Below are 16,764 nucleotides of genomic sequence, written 5' to 3'. Positions count from 1 at the left end.
GGAAATATACCAGTATTTTATAATAACTATACATGGAATATAACCTGTAAAGTTGCGTGAATCACAATGCTGTAAACCTGTAGCTTAAGTAATATTGTACATCAGCTATAATTCAATCTTTAAAACATTTTTAAAATAACCAAAAAAGAAATATTACTATATAAAAAATGTTTTTTAAATAGACAAAACCTTTGAGAAGCGGTGGAGCTAGACCCTAGCCCGGTAGCCCAACAGCTCCCTTTTCCTATATGTTACTTTCCTACATCTGGGGAAGCGTTTCCTCAGATAAAATTCCATCAGACTTTCTACCAAGGATTCTTTGATATGGGGTCACAGAAATGGTCCCAAAGTTTCCTAATCTTTGTTTTCTTTTTATCATCATGTTTTAAATTTCTAACAGACCTTGGTTATAACCACACTTTGTCAGTAATATTTCAGCTGAAAATCAGAGCCAAACATCTCCTTATTGATCAACACCACACTGTATAGACCGACGGTCACCTTTACTTAGAATGAATGATATCAATGGAAACAGTGCGGGGAATCCCTAATTCTCCCTAAACTTCCCAGGACCCCTGACCCTTGCCCACTGCACACATGCGCAGGAGGCTGGAGTCTGGGGAAGTACTTACATCCTGCCTCTCAGGGCCTTGGCTTTCTGTTCTTCTTCCAGATTTCTGGGAGGTGTGGGTGGGGTCATGCCTTCATTCAGGCAGCCTGTGGGGTCTTTCAAGCTCCCTCGGTAAGAGCCTCCTTCCAGACTCTGAAAAGAGAAGAATAAACAATCCTAAAGAAGCGCACGTGAGAGAGCAGTCCGGAAGTCCTCGCGTCCCCCCAGCCTGGCCACAGCCATCTTGGCAGATCAGTAACCAAGGCTGTTCGCCCTGAACCTCAGGGAAGTACCAGGAGGCCAGACTCCCATCTTCCTGCAGCAGGGCACCCAGAGCTGCCGCCTTCTCAGGCAATCAGGATGTGCTTGGCGTCAGGGGCCGCCAATTTCCCAGACATAATGGACACTGTCAAAGTGACTGATCTCTGGGTAAGAGCTCCAGAGGTAAAGCTAATTACTGCAATTCTACAAACAAGCAGCAAGGAAAGAAAGTCAGTTGTAGGACCACCAAGTGCAAGTTAACAAGGGGAGGGTGGTGATGGGAGAGTTCTTTCAGTAAAATCATGTTTGTTAAATCAGCTACAATTTTCTTTGAAGAGACTAATGAGATGCAGACAAGAAGAGGTAAACTGATTTAGCATTTTCTAAAAACATCTTTGCTAAGGTTATTTACCAAGGGCTTTCTTTCATTTATTAATCCCTTTAATCTCTTTTAATTAAGGTACTGCAGGACTGAGAAACAAGTTAAAGAGCTTAATAAACATGTTACTCTAGAAAGAGCTAAGGGTAAAGGATTCTAATCCCAGACTTGCCAGTCCCTGGACAATTTTAAGACAGCTAAAATCATTCCAAATTGATTTCTTCTCAATTTTTAAATTGGGTTTCTCCTTTTTTAACAGATTTTTAAGGAACAGTCAGAGACAGTAGGCGCATAACCCCTTGAAAAATTTAAAATGCTCTAAAACAGTGAGCTTCCCCAACTACCCCCATGGATGGAACTAACCAGGATGCTAAAAAAAAAATGGGGTCAATCTTAACATTTTTATAAGCACTGTAGGAAAAACAGCACAGAATGACATGTCATTTCATTGTGCAAACTGGCAGAAACCATGTGGATAAACAGTAAGCTGGAGACCAAGGTTATGGTGGGCAACTGTAAAACAAATACGAGAGCGTAATCCAGACTATCCACACAAAACGACTGTCTAGGACAGCCACTGTGTAGGAAAAGGGAAGGCTTTACTTCAGCAGTCTTTGAAAGAAGTGCCCCTAAAGGTAGTAGGAACAAAAGGCTTAAGCGTTGTCTTAAACAACCTGCACCCGGAGCGTCTATCGTGAACTGGCTTAGCTGCAGTATTTCAACACAGGCTGAACAGAGGTAGGAAAAGTCCAGGCAAATGAAACAGAAAGTGAATGAGGTGGCATTATATGAGAACAGGTGGGGGATATCAGAATTGGAGGCAGAAAAACTTAAAGCTGAGAAGAGATGTCAACCTTTTTTTCCTCTATTTCACCCTTAAATCAAGAACCTGCGGCATAGCCTAACATGAATTTGTTATTAACACTAGACCTCAGCATTAAGAGGACAGGGTCTTCAAACTTGAGAGAGAGAATTTCTTTTAACTTGACATAAAGGTATTTCACAGAACAAGTAACCAACCATGGAAGCTGTCATCCGGGGAAGAAGCCTAGGCTAAATATGTAGAAAGGTCAAGAAAAGTTTAGCTAAATTTGCAGATTCAGGATCTGTAACCAGTGATTAAGGAAATGAGTATCTGATGCTGAGGCTTGACAAGCCACCAGACAGACATGCTTTCCAACGACATGTGACATGTCCCTTGGTGCCATCACCAGAGAAAGGCTCCCCAGGCAGATGAACCCAGTTGGTGATTGATCTGATTACACGCCTTTTACTTCCCCTCCCCTTGCCCACATTGTTTCATTTCAGCCTTTGTTCTATAGCTTGTTGGCTGGCAGGATGCTGGCTGCAAGGCCTGGGAAATAATATGCTTACATCTCTGCTACAAGGCTCTCCCATGGACCATCCATCTTGGCGTGGTCCACTCTCAACTCTTGTACAGAATGAAGGACATCTGAGGAGTCCAAAGTGTTACACAGGGAAATATGTTCTGTCTCTTCGTGCCTGACCTGTTATATGAGCAAAGAGCCAGGTTATCTCTGTGCAAGGACTCTCAGGCATGGAGTTGAGGAAGGCAGAGGCAGTGAGAGTAGGAGAAGAGAGAAATTTAGGGTTTGGCTAAAGTGTGTGCTGTTTCGATCTCTGGGTTGGAAAAATTCCCCAGAGAAGGAAATGGCAACCCACTCCAGTATTCTTGCTCGGAGAATCCCATAGACAGAGGAGCTTGGTGGGCTACAGTCCACGGGGTTGCAAAGAGTCGGACACGGCTTAGCAACTAAAACAACAACAACATGCTGGGTCATCCGTCTCAAATAATGGCATTGGCTAGAAATACCGTAACTAATGCAAGAGTGATTCCCTTTGAGGATCTGGCTACCTGTGCTAGAGTTGGGATATGGGGTCCAGCCAAGGACCACTATAGGTGATCTTCAATTGTCTGTCTGTGCTGCTCCTTGGGGGACATGCGCAGTGATGGCTGGTTGATGAGTGGTAGACTGTGCAGCCACAGTGGGGACTTCTGCCCTGTCTGGGGCTCAGGACCACAATAGTCTTAACAGACAAAGGAAAAGGTGTGCCAAGGAGGAAGCAACAAATGCTACAAACGGGGTGCTCCTATTGTTGGTGCCAGGTCAGGGAACAGAAATGCAAATACAATTCAAAAAAGTGGATTAAGAATGAAGGAAGACTATTGCCACAATGGAAATGAACACATTTCCTGTCAGCTTGATCTTGGACCACATATCCATAAAAAGCCCTTCCCTCTGGACTCCTATAAGCACCCTTTACATACCTTCTGAACAGTATTTATCACAGTGTTGTGACTGATTTGTTTATACTTAAGCAAATATTTATTGTACTTCTACTATGTGCTGAATATTTGCAAAGTGCTAGAGAAATGAAGACAGATAACATACGGTTCCCTGCCCACCAAAATCTAAGCTACAATGGGCATTCTTCTAGACAGGAGGGTACCACGGGGAAGATGAGAAAAAAGATCAGGCAGCTCTACAGTGGGGTAGGGAAGGAAGGGAATGGCTCAGTGGAAGAGGAAACGCTTGAACTGAGTAATGAGAAATAGAAAAGATTTCACTGGATACACCAATGGGAGGATGATCCAGGCAGGAGGAGCACAGTGAGGAAAGGATCGACTTGAGCCACTGCCTGGGGCAGCCCGGGAAGCTGAAAGCCACCCGGTGTACGTAGGACAGTCTGTAAAGGGGGGAGAAGGGGAATTAGCAAGTGACTGTGTGTTATGTGAGTTGGGGGGAGTAGGAACTAGGGAAAGAAGAAATAGGAAGTGAAATGGACAACCCTGGAGAAGGATGCAGAGATCAGATTACAAGAAGTCTTATGTGTAGCAAAAAATCCAAACCACTATGCTGAACACCTGAAATTAATACAAGACTGTAAATCAACTATACTTCAATTTTAAAAAAGAGTACCAACTTCCATGACCAATGAGAGGAGAATTTTATGCAGGGAAGTAATGTGATTGGATTAAGTTTAAGAAAGATTTGTCTTAATACTCCTAAGAGCTCTTCATGACTTGGGAAAATATATCTGATGTCAGTAAAGGAAAACAGGACTTATGATTTATATACTCTATGATTAACTACATTATTTTTTAAATATCTGAATTTCAACACTATGTTTAGATGATGATATCATGAGATATAATTGTGCTTAAAATCTTGTCATTTTTCCAATTTTTCTTGAATGAGCATATAATGCTTTTGTTAATCAGAAAAGAACTATTAGGTTTTTTTAAAAGGAAAAATGAAAGAAAAGTAAGATTCCCCCCATCAGTCATGCAAAGAGATGTCAGACTGAAATTAAGGAGGAAATGGTTGCAACTGCCCAGGTGGGAGAGGATTTCTGAGCATCAACCCTAGACTGTGAGCTCCATTAAGGAAGGCTCTATGCTGGCAGGAGAGGGCACAGAGTAGGACTCCAAGAATTTACTGAATGAAACTCTTGGGTAGAGGTCAAAGTTCATCTGAAAGAACAACAGACAAGGGTGCTGATCCAGCATCACCCACCACAACCAACCTTTTAGCTGTCCTACCCTTTCATACAAATAAGTATGAAATACCTTGACAAAAAATATTACGATCTTAGTCATTCCCAGGCAAACTGGGGGCAGCGGTAGGGAAGACATTTTAAAGCAGAAACACTGAAGTCTGGATTTTCCAGGCAAATGACATTACACGTTTGAGACTTCAGATTAAATTTTTTTGGTGGAAATCTAAACTATTCTATTTTAACAAGCTCAGGAATCTTTTCCACAGAAGGATGCCAGAGGAACTCAGTTCTTGAAAGCACACATTTTCACAATGGATATGATGAGGCCATTATTTCCTCCCATCTGGACTGTTAACTCTACTGTACCTTTGACAAAGCAAGCTGATTTATCTAAAAGAGAGCAAAGCATACACACAAATGCAGCCTGGCCCTGGCTACGTTCTGTGACCCACAGACTGACCTAGGGAGGTGAATACTATCAAAGTAGAACCAGAGGGAAGTCTTGCTGAAGCAGATAGGGCCAATTCTCAGGGTGTCAGGCCACCAGGTAGACCAAACAAGAGCTCACTCCTGGCCAGCCTCTTCCCTAAAGATGGAGGATTTTCAGTCAAGGGTCCACCTGTGCCACCATGAGCCCAGTGAACTACTGTGACGTGCCACCTGAGGATAGGAATTCAGTGAGGAGGCTTTCCTTCTTGAGGCCTAGTCCCTGGTGGGTCAGACGGTAAAGAATCTGCCTGCAACGTGGGAGACCCAGGTTCTATCCCTGGGTGGGGAAGATCCCCTGGAGAAGTAAATGGCAACCCACTTCAGTATTCTTGCCTGGGAAATCCTATGGATAGAGGAGCCTGGTGGGCTACAGTCCATGGAGTAGCAAACAGTCAGACACGACTGAGTGACTAACAGTTCACTCTTTCATCTAAGGTAGGTGGTAGAATCCTGGGCTGTTTACAAACACAGTAGATTCCCACAAAGCCAGGAAGCCCTTGCTCCTCAAACTTGAGGCATGCTAAGTCGCTTCACTATGGACTGTAGTGTTAGTCGCTGAGTTGTGTCCGACTCTTTGCAACCCCCTGCCAGGTTCATCTGTCCATGGGGTTCTCCAGGCAAGAATACTGGAATGGGTTGCCATGCCCTCCTTCAGCGGATGTTCCCAACCCAGGAATCAAGCCCGAGTCTCCTGCACTGCAGGTGGATTCTTTATTGTCTGAGCCGCCAGGGAAGACCTTCAAATTTGAGGAATAAAACCAAATCACATAGACTGCTAAGATACTACCCTGCATGCAACATTCACCCAACCACCGATCTATTGCTACTGCTGCTGCTAAGTCGCTTCAGTCGTGTCTGACTCTGTGCGACCCCAAAGACAGCAACTACCAGGCTCCCCTGTCCCTGGGATTCTCAAGGCAAGAACACTGGAGTGGGTTGCCATTTCCTTCTCCAATGCATGAAAGTGAAGTTGCTCAGTTGTGTCCGACTCTTAGCAACCACTGATCTACTAACTGACAAATACTATGTCCCTGTGTTCCGGATGAAGATAAAGTATGACTGACTCCCTTTCCCTGCCCTTCACAATGCAAATAAGGTGGTTAAGAGCTAACATTTGTGGGATGCTCAACTAATCAGTTTACAAAGCACATTCATACCTTACTCAGCCCTCAGTGTAACTCTCTTGAGATTAGATTCAGGTAGACAGAATTATCACTGTTGATAGGCAAGATAAAAGAGAGGCCTCCAAGTAGACTAAATAACTTGCCCAAAGCTACACAATAAGTAGCAGAGGCAAGATTAACATTGTCTTCTGATTCCTTATGTACTTAGTACAACCACAGCCTGTCCCTACATCTAGGAAAAACTTTATTAAAAATCACACAGAAAAACAAGAGAGTCCTTAGTCCTGGCTTAAAGACCATACCTTAATACAAAACCCAGAAAAAGTATGTGAGCTCTCTTTGGGGGGAGATGTGTGGGCATGCTCTCCTGATAAACAAAATCACTGATTAAAGACCAAATTGGGCAGGTGAGATCTCAGGAGCGTTCATTAATGTCCAGAGACTCACCAAAGGAGTTTTTGGGGTTTTATCTGCACTGCAGGTGAGTGGAACCCCGGTCCTAGTTCCCTAACGGCACCTCTCCAGCAGCAGAGATGACAACTTCTGGAGGCTGTAGCCCCGAATGTCATAGACACGTGACCATAACACACCAAGGGCAGCTTTCAGACAAAGGGACATGAGGGATCTCATGGCTTTTGGGTGGAGCTTGGGGCCAAATGATTTCTAACTACAGCATCTAGTACCATCTCCTGAGCAACCCAAAAAGAACGCAGAAAGAATCTAAGCCCTGGATATAAAAGTCCAAGCACGCCAGATGCTCCTGTAATATTTCCAGTTCTGTACATTTGGAAGGACCTTATTAGTTCTCCTTATACTGAATGAATTTCCACTCACAGGTTCTGCCCTCTGGAGCAGCCAAGAGTGAGACCAGTTCTTCTTTCCCACAGCAGAACTCAATTACTAAAAGACAGCTCTCATGTGCCTTTTCTCTCCTAACTTCTCCCCATACTTACCTTCTGCAACTCTACTTCAAATGACATGCACTGCATGGTGTTGGTACTTCCTCCAGGGCCCTTCCACTGAGTTCAAGAACATTTTAGAATGCTGCATTCAGAACCTGAGACATGACTCATACACAGCTCATGACAGGTGTGGTCTGAGGAGCTTTGAGTACAATGGGGCATTACGCCCCTGGATCTGTACGCTGTACTTTCATTAACCCAGTCTATGACCACGCTGGTTATTTTGGCAGCTGACATACTATTGTACTTACAGTCAAATAAAAACTCCAGAACTTTTTTTTTATAGGCTCTAGATCTTATCCTCCTCTAAGCTAGACAGCTCATGAGCAATACGCATACCAGTGTTGGAGGTGAAGATGCAACTCCATATTTTCAAATAGGGCCGAAGAAACAACCACCTACAGGTGCTCTGTTGCTACCCCATGGTGGGTACATAGGATAGGAAGAAAGAGAAAGTAGAGGAAAGGAGAAAGGATGGAATTTTGGTTAGAAGATTCTGAGAAATCAAACCACTGCTCTTGCCTTCCTTTCCGTGACACAGGCTTGGTTTTATATGTTTGGTCAAAGAAATTGCTGTAATTCTGGGTTTACTGCAGGTCCCCAAGAAGTAGCTATTGGTAGGAGAAGAAGTTAAAGTCCTTATTATGGTAAAGTCACCACTGAAAGGCCATTCATTCAACTGCCATTTTTAGACAATTTGTTATAGGCCTGAACAACTCTAGCATTATCCTACACTTCCCCTCTACTCTGGGACATTTGCTCTAATGGGACTTCTCAATATCTGTACTCACAGGGAAAACACGTGACCCATGGACCACACAAACTAGAGGCCTGTAGAGGCTCACGACAGTAGCAGTAGGTGAACAGGATCAGTAAGAAAATGGTAATCCAAAATGTGAAAAATACAGACTTTGGAAACAAGTGTTTACTGATGTAAGTATAAAAGACTAGGACACACTAACACAAGGAGGAGAAAATAATGTCCCAAATGACTAATAATGTAGCTGTGGAGGTAAGCTGCAAATGAAAAGATGAAGATATTTTAACAAGTAACATAAAGGGATTATTAAGAGCTGTCCCAGGGAGCATGTGGTTTGCACAGAAACTGTTCTGGGACTTCTTCTGCAAGAAGAAACCTGGCCTGCGCTGGCCAGGGAGGCCCTTGTGGAGAGATGAGATTTGAGTGGGACCTTGAGGGGCTGCTATACTTTAGATAAACAAAAATAGGGAGAACATTCCAGAGCAGTCGGGGTGGTATGAACAGAAACTTGGGGAGAGGAAGCCAAATGCATGTTTAGGGACAGTGAAGAAAACAATTTGGTTGGAGCCAAGTTCATTGACCAGAATAACACATGGATGTTGGAAAGGGAGGTTGGAGAACAGGCCACAGGACATTAGACTATTGGGTAAGTTTGGGCTTCATCTGTGGGCCAGGGATTTCCAAACTTTGATTATATACTTCAATTAGTGAACACGATTACAGTCATGCACTCCCAAAACAAGTAACTTATTTATAAATTATGTTTCTGTACTCCTGTATTACCTTTAAGTACATAATAAAACATACACAAAACCATTTTAAAAGGATGAGTTAAAGAGATTCTAATATTTTCTTTCAGTACCTCAAAAAACCATCCTGTATACCTGGAGGCACCCCCACATTAGAGACCACTGCCATGAGGGTAGAGGGAGGCAGGGAGCCCTCACCAAGTAGGGAGACAATGTGGTGGGGGGGGTGGCTGGTGAGGCTGGGAGGCAGATGATGGGGAGGAGGATTAAGAAGGCTTCTCTGGGCATGAGGTCAGGCCCATGCTCAGGTGGTAGAAGAGAAAATGCAAAAAAAGGGGCAAAAGAGAAAAGGCAAAAAGAGGGATGATTTTTTAAGGAAAAAAAATTTAATGGTTATTTGGAGAATGAAGAGGGTCTATGGATTAGTGTAGAGAGGAGAGGAAGTGAGGAGTGGTCAGGGAGATGGGCTTTGAGAAGTCAGTGCCGTGCCCATGAGAGCTCTCAGCTCCCTTTGGCTCCCTGCCCCCACCACAGCATTGACAGAGATGGCAGGAAAAGGGACAACCTTCAGCATTTGATACTAGCACTAAAAACACCAGCTAATCTTTTTTTTTTAATTAGTAAGGAAAATTAGAAAGAAAAGAAGGTACTATATGTTAAATTTCAATGGTCCTCTATAAGCTGGGGTATTTGAAAAGGGAGTTACTATAATCAAAACTATATTCAGGCAGCTTTCCCTAGAGAGCATCCATCCTTTTCCAAGTGGAGAAGGGTTTAAACGGTGCTGATTGACAGGACTGCTCCACAGAAGTTTGGCAGAAGCACAGACATTTATCCTAATGAGAGCTGTAGGAAAAACCAAATGAATGATGTGAATAGGAGCAAAGGAAAGAAAGGTGCTTCAAGTTGTCATCCTGTAGTGATACACTCAAACGTAAAGATATGGGAGGAGAGGAATAGCCCTATTCAAATGAGTTATCCAAAAAGGGGCTCTTTCATGCCAAAACCCTGAGCTCAGACTCATAACCCTTCCCTCTAATGGTCTGTTTAGTCTTTGAGACAGTCACAAGCTAGACCAGTTTTCAGTGGTGTACATTCACGATGGGATACACACCGTCTCCCTTAATTTCTTGTGATGAGGTGTCCACATACTTTTGCCCACTCCCCTTTATCATCAGCAACCTCCTTTTGTAAGACTTTGTAAGCCAGAAGACTCTGACATCCCCAGATAAAATTACCCGGTGCTTTCCAAGACCCAAGCCATGTTCTGTGTCTCAGGAGCAAAGTTAGTTTCAGGGCTACCCAGACACACACCAGTTACCAGTGGGAGGCCACTTCCCTACAGGCCAGTGGACCAGACTTACAGAAGGCTACTTTGTCCTTGATACTTTACACCTTTCATCAATGTCACAATCCCAAAAGGACCTGTTAATTGCCCAGGCTCATTCTCAAAAAAAGCCAAAAGGACTTTGGGGTGCAGTTTTTAAGAAATCATCACTGGCTAGAAACAATCCTACAGGAGGAATGAGGACAAGTGCAAAGGAGAACACAGCAAACAGAAGTCAGGCCTGGGAGCCGCATGGAGGTGAAACATGCAGAACTGCCTCCAGGACCCCCACTTACCAGCTTGCTTTTGACCAACTGTTCTATCGCACTGACAAGGTCTGCAGCAGTAGGTACTTCGGTGGAAGCCTGCCGGGCTGCTAGCAAAGAGGAGGACTGCAAGACATTGAGCAGCAAGGGAAAAGCAGATTAGCGAGGAATGAGGAATAGCAATTAGGAAGAAACACAGCAAGTACAAAGCTCAAAGCAGGCAAGGGAAGCAAAGCTCTATGTTTAGAGGGAAGAGATGACAGAGGGAGATAGGGGTAGAGCGGGAGTGGGGCAGGCCTGCCGGACCCCTCGTCAGGAGCTCTGGCCAGCAGCGAAGCAGGGCCAGATGAGGCTCTGTTTAGGCAGGCCTCCAGAGGAGCTGGGGGGAGGGTCACTGAGTTCCCAGGAGGCCAACAGGGAAGGGCTGCGCCCACTGACAGCAACAGGGGAGGGGGTGGACAGGACTTTGGTCGCTACAGGGCTGCCCACTGCTATTCCAGGAAATGAGGGGTCAATAAACCTAGCCTCAAGTGCGTCCAAAGAGAAACTGTCCTTGCTTTGCTGAGATTTAGATCTTTAGCACAGTCAATTTGTGTCAAGCAGAAATGCTAGGGGCAGGGCACTTGGGAGACCAGAAACCGCCTCCTACTCTCTCTCTCTCACACACACACACTCTCTCCTCCACAAACACAACTGTTTCTGGTAAGGCCCAGGACTGCGTAAGCAGGCCTCGTGCCTCTCATGCTGGAGCACACACGGACGACCCTGTTCACAGTGAAAGGAGGCTCAAGCCAGGGCCTTCCTCCTCCCTTCACATTAGCAATGAGGACTGGGCCATGGGACTGTTGGTCAACGTCCCTGCTCCCCGAGGGACAGTGCTTTTGCTTTTGTTTTCTTCCTTTTCCTACTGGAGAAGAAACTGGGAGAGAAATGGTTAACCCTACATGCATGTGTAAACTTTAACCCACCCCGCACTTCCAAGAAGAGGGCAATGGTGTTCGCAGGGCCCAGGACAAACGGCCATAGCGACTGTGGGAGTAGAAAGTTGAACTCCCCAGCTGGGCTCTGGATTCAAGCTTGTTCCTTAAGTTAGGGGGAAGAGTTTCAAAAGGGAAATTTTTTGTTGTCTCATCTAAGACTGACTTGAGGTTTTTGCTTCTGAGATGGGGTAATAATATCAAATGAATGTAATTAAGAGAGCAACAGTCTTTTTCCTTTCCTGGAAAGCAGGAAAACAGCTTACGATTCTTTGGAAATCCAAGTTAGCTACTTCTCAATCTAGTCATCCTACCCCCTGGGAACTGATTCCAAGGAAGGAAGTCAAAAGAAAAAATGCTGTATGTACCAAGTGATCTGCAGCAGTATTACCGAGAGCAGCAAAAACTGGAAACAACCCAGGATATCCCCAAACAGGCTGGTCAAGCGAATTATGATACATAAGTGTAATACTCCTCAACTATTAAAATTACAGTTATGAAGGTAAAATTAATAAGATTTTAGGAAATATTAAACATTGTTTATATTTAATTTTATAGGTATTAAAAATATAAAACAGCGAACACATCATATGCCTATTTAGAATTATAGAAATAAAACATACACGCATATGAACAAATGGAAGGAAACAAACAGAATTAAAGTAACCGCAGAACTAGAATGAGTGAACTTCTTAAAACTCCTTTTATGCTGATTTAAAACTTATTTTAATAATTCCAATTCCATTTGCTAGAAAATTCTGAAGCTCGTCCCACTCCCAAATATTCCAGGAAAACAGAAGTTCAGAAATAAAAAACAGGACTGAGGAGGTTCACTTGTCTTAAAAGGGGCTAATGCCATCTGCCGTAATCCTGTGTCTGGGGTGAGGCTGCATTCACAGTTAAAGATTATCCAGAAACAACACAACATCCTTTCCCCAAAACAAACCGTGTTTGAGGGATTTCGAGGGGGAGGGTTCATGACCTTTCCTTGTAAGTTGGCACCTCCATGTGGAGGGCAGTGTGGGATGGTAGATACGTGACCTGACCACCCTGCTCCCCACACACATTCTCACTGCTTCTAGAACCTTTCACAATAGGCCTCTGGGAACACAGCAGGTTAGTTCTCGTTCCCATCTCGAGGCGAAGGTATTTCTGTCTCTAGGAATCCAGGATGGGTATCATGCCATGCTTCCTCTCCTCTTTCCAACAGTCCAGGGTCAGAGCATCACCTTAGGAGGGACTGTAACTGTGTGCTTCTCATGGGTGAGTCACCGAGGGGGGCAGTACTCACACTGCAGTCACTGGCCTGTCCGTGGAAAATCCCTCTAGCTTAGCACTGAGAAAGAGTGCAAGTAACGTCTGGGGACAACTGATCCAAACGCAAAGCAGAGAGAATGCGAGTGAGATCTGGGATCTCCCGGGAACTCTGAAGCAACTGTACCCAGTACTTCCTGAATTGTACCCTGGGTGGCACTGTGAAGGTCAGCTCCCTGCCCGTGCAACTTGGGCCCACCACCTCTGAGGGGTGGGACAGAGCTGTGCGGGACAGAGCATGAGAGAGCCAGGGAGACCCTGGGGGGATGGCTAACCACCACCAACAGTACCATAAAACAACACTGAAGTCACCACCTCCGCCTCCAGTCCTCTAGGACAGAAACACTGAGAGAAGAAGCAAGAGAAACACGATGAAGTGAGAGGACTTCAGTGGTAAGGAAGGGTGGTGACAGATTACACTACGAAAGGAGGGACCTGCCTGAGCCCCAGCTCGGTACCAGGAAGCAAACCCAGCCTGAGCTCTGCTCCAGAACAGCTGGGATGACCAGCTGTGCTCAGAGACACAGGGACACACACATTCCCAACACCAGCGAGCCTCTGCATGCCACTGAGCCAGGGGGTTTTGCAAACCAAAGAACTGGGCCAACCTGGCATATTGGGTCTGTCCATCTATGACAAAACGTCCCCTTAGCAGCATCTCCATCCCTTACGCTGTTCGCACCAGGCTTGACTGGAAGTTACTGTGATTTGGAGTTTAGAGTTAAGGATGAGAAAAACCATCAGCTAAAACATTGGTTGAACAGTTATGTACAACAGAACGATCACTACCTAGAGCCATCTCAGCTTCCTCTTTGAGACAAGTAGTTTCTTTTGGGATCTGCTGTTTCCGAAGAGAGAGACATTATCCTTCATCAGCAGGACCTGGTACTAGGCAGATTCTCACTTTGAGAATTCTCGCTTTGAGAACCCACCCCTACACTGACCAGAATGAAGTTAGTCCCCATAACCCAATACAGACGGAATCTGCATCATCTGGGAGTCATGAGGCATAAGAGACAACAAGGGAGAGACAGCATTACTACCCTCACACCACACACTAAACAAAATCACTTTTCACACATGGCTCTTTCAAGTGTGAAAAAGATCCTACCATTTCGTCCTGCGTGGGGTCGTTGTCAAAGATCTTCATAGGCGGGGGGAGGGGTGTGTGTGACTCTTCATCTGCCTCATCTTCACCCCAACCTTTCTTGCTCTTCTAGAACAAAAGAGCAGCATTAGTCACTGTTTCCTACAGTTAGAGATGTCAGTTGGTTCAGGACTTGGGATTTCTTAAAAAACAACATATGATAACCTCCTCTCTCAACACACTCCTATTTTTCCCTGTGTGGAATGGGCACCCTTGTTTATCTCAAAGGACAGGGAGGACCAAATGGGGAAAACACACACACACACACACATGAAAGACATCTACTTTACCGGTTAGCCAGGAAAAGAAAGGCTGAGACAGTGGTCAGAGAGAAACCAGCATTTTAAGTTTATGAACAACGATTAAACCACAGTCTAAATGTCACCAGGCCCTACTGTCATTCTCAGAGGAAGAAAAAGCAGATAGCATAAAACTACAAAAAGAGTCTGGTTTCATATCAAGAAGAATCTCTTAGCCATGTCAAGTGACTAGAGTAGGTTAGTTTGCCAGGTAAAAGAGTTATCTCATTCCATAACCAAATACCCTGTATGTTTTGACCACAGAATCCCAGCTTTGGAAGGGATATAAAAGATCATTGGCCAGTCTGACCATCAGGTCAACATGGGTCTCTCCGACTGTTATGTGAGGTCATATGCTCTCCCAGACCTTTCCGATATGGATGTCCATTTGTTTTCATGAAGGCCCATTTCATTACTAGTTGAGCTTATTAAAGGCTGAAACCTTGCCTACTGTAAAGCTTCACCTGTTAAGTGTAATACTCCCCTCTGGAGCAACCAGGAGTTGTATACTCCCTCTCATATATGGCTCTGCTCAACATACTCGAAAAGTCATAATCTCAAAAGACAGTCCTCTTGTTTTCCAACTGAAATGACCTCCATCCTTTTATTCTTATTCTAAACAGGCCTAGCAGGAACTTGCGGGGAAGTCCAGCGGCTAAGACTCCATGCTCCCACCGCAGGGGGCCAGCGTTCTGTCTGTGCTCAGGGAACCAGATCCCACGTGCCACAACTAAGCATCCGTGGGTCACAACTAAAGACCTTGCCTGCGGCAACTAAGGCCCTAAGCAACCAACCAAACATTGTAAAAATCAGTAAATAAAAGTCCTAGCAGGTTTTATGCTGTCTTTAGTAGAGACTGGGGACTTGGTGACCACTGACTGGCTCCCTGTGGGCCTAGACCGCCATCTCCAGAGGGTGGGTGGAGGAGGAAGAGGGATAGACTGGGAGTTTGGCATTGGCAGATGCAAACTATTACATTTAGAATGGATAAACAACAAGGCCCTACTGTATAGTCAGGGAACTACATTCAAACTAGGGATCTGGAAAATACCTAGGCCCAACAAGACCAACTATGGGGAGTTAGAATCCGGCTAGTTCACAAACCTTGGTGAAGGACACCTCTTGAGGCTCCAGGAATGAGGCATGTCAGAAGCCCCTCCTGATGGAAGGCTCCGAGGCCTCATGTAATTACCTCATCAGCGCTGTCTCCCTGAGGGGTCGTCTCATCCCCAGGCTTGGGAGATCCCAGGTCAAAGCTCTTCCGACCATCTCGTACTTTCTTCTGCTTCTTGATGTTTCCGTCTGCTTTCCCACTGTTAAGCCGGCGCACGGGACTCGTCAGCCACTTCTTCAGGGTGTTGGTGGAACGCTTGGGCCCAGGGGAGCTGTGGATGGAGTTCAGGGATGGTTGGGCCTGCAGGTTGGCCACCGACTCGGACTTGCCTCCGTTTTCACTTGAAGAATGAGAGTACGCATCTGAGGAGGAAGAACAGATAGCCATAGCTGTGTCAGGACACTTCAGGTAGGCTGCCAGCCTGGGAATAAGAGTGCTCGGCCTCAGGAAGCAGGGCACGAGGCCGAATGCAGATCCTGGTCAAGGAAACCCCCTTATTATCAGATGGCAATAGCTAACACTCAATCCACAGGTGCTGTGGATACAGTAGTAGTAGAAGACAAAGACCCCTGCTGCTGCTGCTGCTGCTGCTAAGTTGCTTCAGTCGTGTCCGACTCTGTGCGACCCCAGAGACGGCAGCCCACCAGGCTCCCACATCCCTGGGATTCTCCAGGCAAGAACACTGGAGTGGGTTGCCATTTCCTTCTCCAATGCATGAAAGTGAAAGTGAAGTCGCTCAGTCGTCTTCGACCCTCAGTGACCCCATGGACTGCAGCCTTCCAGGCTCCTCCGTCCATGGGATTTTCCAGGCAAGAGTACTGGAGTGGGGTGCCATTGCCTTCTCCGAAAGACCCCCGCCTTCATGGAAAAAAAAAAAAAATCAAGCCTCTAAGTGAGATTCATCAACTGAAACCAATGTCATAAAAGCACTGATGAGTATTCTAAAGTTGTATAAGACAGATTTTATTTTCAAACCCCTTATTTAGTTACATACACAGAGAGAGACAGAGAGACAGAGAGAACAAGAAAGACAAGAGCCAAAGAGCAAGACAGGACACGCAAAATAAAGATAAATGCACAAAGCAGTATATGATTAATTGCCAAAGGGCTGGCATGGACTCTAGACGATAAAGAAACAGAGTTCAGAGGAGGGTCAGATCAGTGTAGGCAGCAAGACTGGTCTGAAAAGCTTTAATGGAAAAGATGTGTCTGAATAGAAGAGAAGGAATTCCAAAAGGGGGAGATGGCAGGAACAGAGGCAGGAAAATGGAAAAATAAGTTAACACAGCCCTTAAATAGATCCTTTAAATGAAATACAGATTAACAGAAGGAAAACTGGACAGAAAGAAGAGTGAAAACATTTAATAATAAACTAGAGGAGTATGAACTTTATTATGAGACTCTACTGGGAAATGGGGTGATAGAAAAGGCTTTTGTTTTTTAATTAATTTGGTAACTACATGT

The 16,764-nt window shown here is 45.0% G+C and overlaps 1 protein-coding gene across 20 annotated transcripts in view; it reads right to left on the bottom strand.

The window, feature by feature from the left end:
- Positions 1-16,764, bottom strand: part of KALRN (kalirin RhoGEF kinase) — a 705,208-nt gene that overhangs the window by 68,071 nt on the left and 620,373 nt on the right. For 12 of the 20 annotated variants that reach the window (XM_025281073.3, XM_025281358.3, XM_025281225.3 and 9 more), the window contains 4 exons: positions 15,379-15,662; positions 13,852-13,956; positions 10,480-10,575; positions 633-763 (listed from right to left, as the gene is read on the bottom strand). In XM_025281073.3, coding sequence (XP_025136858.1) covers positions 633-763; positions 10,480-10,575; positions 13,852-13,956; positions 15,379-15,662 — 616 coding nt within the window. The remainder of the gene's footprint in view (positions 1-632; positions 764-10,479; positions 10,576-13,851; positions 13,957-15,378; positions 15,663-16,764) is intronic. The other 8 variants (XM_025281444.3, XM_025282249.3, XM_044932439.2 and 5 more) reach the window with 3 other exon arrangements.

The sequence above is a fragment of the Bubalus bubalis genome, chromosome 1 (genome assembly GCF_019923935.1).
Source record: "Bubalus bubalis isolate 160015118507 breed Murrah chromosome 1, NDDB_SH_1, whole genome shotgun sequence".
In the NCBI taxonomy this organism is placed as follows: domain Eukaryota; kingdom Metazoa; phylum Chordata; class Mammalia; order Artiodactyla; family Bovidae; genus Bubalus; species Bubalus bubalis.
This window is presented reverse-complemented; position numbering and strand designations above follow the sequence as displayed.